Genomic DNA, 5,961 nt, shown 5'->3' on the forward strand with positions numbered 1-5,961 from the left:
AGTGTTAGATGGTATATGTTTAGTATCAGGGAGTTGTACTCCAGTCCAGTAGGTGGCGCTAATGAAACACATTGGATGGCCCCGTATCAAATTCCACTACTGATTTATATTAGTCTATAAATATAACTCATCTCTTCCCACGTCTTATTCGACTAGTATTTATGAAAGTGTAATGATAATAATTCATCCATGTGTATTACTTTCCAACATTTTACTCCGTCTATGTTTAATATAACAACATGAATGATTAATTTCATCCCGACGTGAAGTTTACAAAGTATTTGATATTAGCGATAAAATGAAGGACGACAACATTGTACGGGAAACCCCTCCTCCTCCTTCCTTCCTGAGACCTGCTGGGTGAGGGTTTCCGCTCTTCACCCCCGGTGTCCGTTCAGCCGACATTTCACCAGCGCCGTTAAACCGGTTCGGAGAGGAAACGGAATGAGAGGCTGTTCGGGAGCTGCTTTACTCACTTCTCTGTTGGTAAGCAGAACAACACGTGGTGTTTCAATGTGTTTTATTATAAACTCCTCTAACGTTGCCGGTGTACCGGTTCGGTTCTGACTTGTGATGGATGTTCTTGTGGAGTTACTGTATCTAAGCGACGTTTCTGACGGATAAAATGTCTCTCTGATGCGTTTCAAAACGAAACCGCAGTCCTGGAGACTTACTGGGGTTGAGCACGCTTTGGTTCCAGCCCAGCATTAATAACAAGCAGGATTACTCATCAACGGTCTATGGTTTCTGCACCTTCAGTCTTTACGTACATATGATTGACGTGTAGTGCCGGGCTGGAATAAAAACGTGCTCCTAGTTGTTCTCCAGAGGAGAGGATTTGGACAATCTGCAGAAACCGAAACTAGTGTGGTTCTGACCTCACTTTTGTTGATGTAGTTGTAAAACAAAATGAGTTCAACTAGTTATAACAACTGGAAGAAGCTAGTTAGCAGCTAGTTATAACAACTGGAAGCAGCTAGTTAGCAGCTAGTTATAACAACTGGAAGCAGCTAGTTAGCAGCTAGTTATAACAACTGGAAGCAGCTAGTTATAACAACTGGAAGCAGCTAGTTATCAGCTAGTTATAACAACTGGAAGCAGCTAGTTAGCAGCTAGTTATCAGCAACTGGAAGCAGCTAGTTATCAGCTAGTTATAACAACTGGAAGCAGCTAGTTAGCAGCTAGTTATCAGCAGCTAGTTAGCTAGTTATCAGCTAGTTATAACAACTGGAAGCAGCTAGTTAGCAGCTAGTTATCAGCAGCTAGTTATTAGCTAGTTATCAGCTAGTTATAACAACTGGAAGCAGCTAGTTATCAGCAGCTAGTTATCAGCTAGTTATCAGCTAGTTATAACAACTGGAAGCAGCTAGTTAACAGCTAGTTAGCAGCTAGTTAGCAGCTAGTTATCAGCTATTGTTATTGTAAAGCAAAGCTGCAATCGGCAGTTTCGGGTGAAAAGATGGATAAATGTAACCATTTAACGGCGTTATGGGATGCCAGGACTGACCATCCATGATATCAAAATGATTGTTTTAACCATGTTATGAAGCTATACAGGGGTTTTTCTGTATTTTACATTTATTATAAACTTAAACGGACGACAGGGAAAAGCTCAAACCAAATCGATTCACCCTCAAAGAGAAAGAAATTTATAACCTCCTACTAGGAGGGTCCACTCCCAACACAGCCACTGCATCTGCTAGGAGGAACTAGTGGTTAGAGTGTAGCGGCAGGTAGCCTAGTGGTTAGAGTGTAGAGGAGGCAGGTAGCCTAGTGGTTAGAGCGTAGAGGAGGCAGGTAGCCTAGTGGTTAGAGTGTAGAGGAGGCAGGTAGCCTAGTGGTTAGAGTGTAGAGGAGGCAGGTAGCCTAGTGGTTAGAGTGTAGAGGAGGCAGGTAGCCTAGTGGTTAGAGTGTAGCGGCAGGTAGCCTAGTGGTTAGAGTGTAGAGGAGGCAGGTAGCCTAGTGGTTAGAGTGTAGGGGAGGCAGGTAGCCTAGTGGTTAGAGTGTAGAGGAGGCAGGTAGCCTAGTGGTTAGAGTGGAGGGGTGGCAGGTAGACTAGTGGTTAGAGTGTAGAGGAGGCAGGTAGCCTAGTGGTTAGAGTGTAGAGGAGGCAGGTAGCCTAGTGGTTAGAGTGTAGAGGAGGCAGGTAGCCTAGTGGTTAGAGTGTAGAGGCGGCAGGTAGACTAGTGGTTAGAGTGTAGAGGAGGCAGGTAGCCTAGTGGTTAGAGTGTAGAGGCGGTAGGTAGCCTAGTGGTTAGAGTGTAGAGGAGGCAGGTAGCCTAGTGGTTAGAGCGTAGAGGAGGTAGGTAGCCTAGTGGTTAGAGTGTAGAGGAGGCAGGTAGCCTAGTGGTTAGAGTGTAGAGGCGGCAGGTAGCCTAGTGGTTAGAGTGTAGAGGCGGCAGGTAGCCTAGTGGTTAGAGTGTAGGGGCGGCAGGTAGCCTAGTGGTTAGAGTGTAGAGGAGGCAGGTAGCCTAGTGGTTAGAGTGTAGAGGAGGCAGGTAGCCTAGTGGTTAGAGTGTAGAGGCGGTAGGTAGCCTAGTGGTTAGAGTGTAGAGGAGGCAGGTAGCCTAGTGGTTAGAGTGTAGAGGAGGCAGGTAGTCTAGTGGTTAGAGTGTAGAGGAGGCAGGTAGCCTAGTGGTTAGAGTGTAGAGGAGGCAGGTAGACTAGTGGTTAGAGTGGAGGGCGGCAGGGTAGTCTAGTGGTTAGAGTGTAGAGGAGGCAGGTAGACTAGTGGTTAGAGTGGAGGGGCGGCAGGTAGCCTAGTGGTTAGAGTGTAGAGGAGGCAGGTAGACTAGTGGTTAGAGTGGAGGGGCGGCAGGTAGCCTAGTGGTTAGAGTGTAGAGGAGGCAGGTAGTCTAGTGGTTAGAGTGTAGAGGCGGCAGGTAGCCTAGTGGTTAGAGTGTAGGGGGGGTAGGTAGCCTAGTGGTTAGAGTGTAGAGGAGGCAGGTAGCCTAGTGGTTAGAGTGTAGAGGCGGCAGGTAGCCTAGTGGTTAGAGTGTAGAGGAGGCAGGTAGCCTAGTGGTTAGAGTGTAGAGGCGGCAGGTAGCCTAGTGGTTAGAGTGTAGAGGCGGTAGGTAGCCTAGTGGTTAGAGTGTAGAGGAGGCAGGTAGCCTAGTGGTTAGAGTGTAGAGGAGGCAGGTAGCCTAGTGGTTAGAGTGTAGAGGAGGCAGGTAGACTAGTGGTTAGAGTGTAGAGGAGGCAGGTAGCCTAGTGGTTAGAGTGTAGATGAGGCAGGTAGCCTAGTGGTTAGAGTGTAGAGGCGGCAGGTAGCCTAGTGGTTAGAGTGTAGAGGCGGCAGGTAGCCTAGTGGTTAGAGTGTAGAGGAGGCAGGTAGCCTAGTGGTTAGAGTGTAGAGGAGGCAGGTAGACTAGTGGTTAGAGTGGAGGGGCGGCAGGTAGCCTAGTGGTTAGAGTGTAGAGGAGGCAGGTAGACTAGTGGTTAGAGTGTAGGGGCGGCAGGTAGCCTAGTGGTTAGAGTGTAGAGGAGGCAGGTAGCCTAGTGGTTAGAGTGTAGAGGAGGCAGGTAGCCTAGTGGTTAGAGTGTAGAGGAGGCAGGTAGCCTAGTGGTTAGAGTGTAGAGGAGGCAGGTAGCCTAGTGGTTAGAGTGTAGAGGAGGCAGGTAGCCTAGTGGTTAGAGTGTAGAGGAGGCAGGTAGCCTAGTGGTTAGAGTGTAGAGGAGGCAGGTAGACTAGTGGTTAGAGTGGAGGGGCGGCAGGTAGCCTAGTGGTTAGAGTGTAGAGGAGGCAGGTAGACTAGTGGTTAGAGTGGAGGGGCGGCAGGTAGCCTAGTGGTTAGAGTGTAGAGGAGGCAGGTAGCCTAGTGGTTAGAGTGTAGAGGGGGCAGGTAGCCTAGTGGTTAGAGTGTAGAGGAGGCAGGTAGCCTAGTGGTTAGAGTGTAGAGGAGGCAGGTAGCCTAGTGGTTAGAGTGTAGAGGAGGCAGGTAGCCTAGTGGTTAGAGTGTAGAGGAGGCAGGTAGACTAGTGGTTAGAGTGGAGGGGCGGCAGGTAGCCTAGTGGTTAGAGTGTAGAGGAGGCAGGTAGTCTAGTGGTTAGAGTGTAGAGGCGGCAGGTAGCCTAGTGGTTAGAGTGTAGGGGGGGTAGGTAGCCTAGTGGTTAGAGTGTAGGGGGGGTAGGTAGCCTAGTGGTTAGAGTGTAGAGGAGGCAGGTAGCCTAGTGGTTAGAGTGTAGAGGAGGCAGGTAGACTAGTGGTTAGAGTGGAGGGGCGGCAGGTAGCCTAGTGGTTAGAGTGTAGAGGCGGCAGGTAGCCTAGTGGTTAGAGTGGAGGGGCGGCAGGTAGCCTAGTGGTTAGAGTGTAGAGGAGGCAGGTAGCCTAGTGGTTAGAGTGTAGAGGAGGCAGGTAGCCTAGTGGTTAGAGTGTAGAGGAGGCAGGTAGCCTAGTGGTTAGAGTGTAGAGGAGGCAGGTAGCCTAGTGGTTAGAGTGTAGAGGTGGCAGGTAGCCTAGTGGTTAGAGTGTAGAGGAGGCAGGTAGACTAGTGGTTAGAGTGGAGGGGCGGCAGGTAGCCTAGTGGTTAGAGTGTAGAGGAGGCAGGTAGCCTAGTGGTTAGAGTGGAGGGGTGGCAGGTAGTCTAGTGGTTAGAGTGGAGGGGCGGCAGGTAGCCTAGTGGTTAGAGTGGAGGGGCGGCAGGTAGTCTAGTGGTTAGAGTGTAGAGGAGGCAGGTAGACTAGTGGTTAGAGTGTAGAGGAGGCAGGTAGCCTAGTGGTTAGAGTGTAGAGGAGGCAGGTAGCCTAGTGGTTAGAGTGTAGAGGAGGCAGGTAGCCTAGTGGTTAGAGTGTAGAGGTGGCAGGTAGCCTAGTGGTTAGAGTGTAGAGGAGGCAGGTAGCCTAGTGGTTAGAGTGTAGAGGCGGCAGGTAGCCTAGTGGTTAGAGTGTAGAGGAGGCAGGTAGACTAGTGGTTAGAGTGGAGGGGCGGCAGGTAGCCTAGTGGTTAGAGTGTAGAGGAGGCAGGTAGCCTAGTGGTTAGAGTGTAGAGGCGGCAGGTAGCCTAGTGGTTAGAGTGGAGGGGCGGCAGGTAGCCTAGTGGTTAGAGTGTAGAGGAGGCAGGTAGACTAGTCGTTGGGCCCCTCTGTGTGAGAGAGGGGATTTGGGGTACGACAGACGGGGTACGACAGATGGAACTACGCTCACGAGACATTCATTAGTTCCGGTATATTCTTCAGGAACCAATAGGTCCACATCACAGGAGGGTTGGGTGGCACCTTCATTGGTGAGAACGGTTGGTAGTAACGGAACGGCATCAAAACAAATGGTTTGTTTCCATTCCGTTCACTCCATCCCGGCCTTTACTAGGAGCCGTTCTCCATCCTCCAGTGGTTCACATCCATTTAGAGGTTCAGAAATGGACTTATCCCCTTTAACTGTGAGACAACTTAAGCGGTCCGTTTTTCGTCCTGTTTCCAGATCTACCTCCGGCCAGTCCAGATGACTTATATCTTTGTCTATGGGACTCTGAAGAACGGTCAGCCCAACTACTTCAGGATGTTACCGGACCAAGGGAACGGGAACGCTGGGTTCTGTGGTCACGCCCGTACCGTAGATCGCTACCCGCTGGTGATCGCTGGGAATTACAACATCCCCTTCCTGCTGAACCGTCCCGGGGAAGGCCACAGGGTCCGGGGGGAGGTGTACAAGGTGGACGACACCATGCTGAGCTTCCTGGACGCCTTCGAGGGCTGCCCAACCATGTACCAGCGCACCTCCGTTCAGATAGAGTTGGAGGACTGGAAGGTGGAGGGGAGAGAGAAGAGGAACCCAGGCAGCATAATGGAGGTCTTCTTCTACAGCACCACCTCCTACCAACCTGCCTGGCTCAAACACAACTTCTATGAGAGCTACGACGCCTACGGGGACCATGGCTTGGTGTACATCGACAGGAAGGACAGAGAGTTACCCTGAACTGTGACCTGATGGCACCAGCAGGTCCGGGACCTGGCTAGAGGATAGATG

The 5,961-nt window shown here is 50.6% G+C and overlaps 1 protein-coding gene across 1 annotated transcript; it reads left to right on the forward strand.

The window, feature by feature from the left end:
• The first annotated feature begins 420 nt into the window (after positions 1–420).
• On the forward strand, positions 421–5,961 carry tina1 (Troponin C-akin-1 protein). Its single transcript, NM_001141425.1, is given in 2 exon segments — positions 421–486; positions 5,416–5,961. Coding segments are annotated over 2 exon segments (537 nt in total). The 5' UTR covers positions 421–444; the 3' UTR covers positions 5,911–5,961.

Source organism: Salmo salar, chromosome ssa16 (genome assembly GCF_905237065.1).
Source record: "Salmo salar chromosome ssa16, Ssal_v3.1, whole genome shotgun sequence".
NCBI lineage: Eukaryota > Metazoa > Chordata > Actinopteri > Salmoniformes > Salmonidae > Salmo > Salmo salar.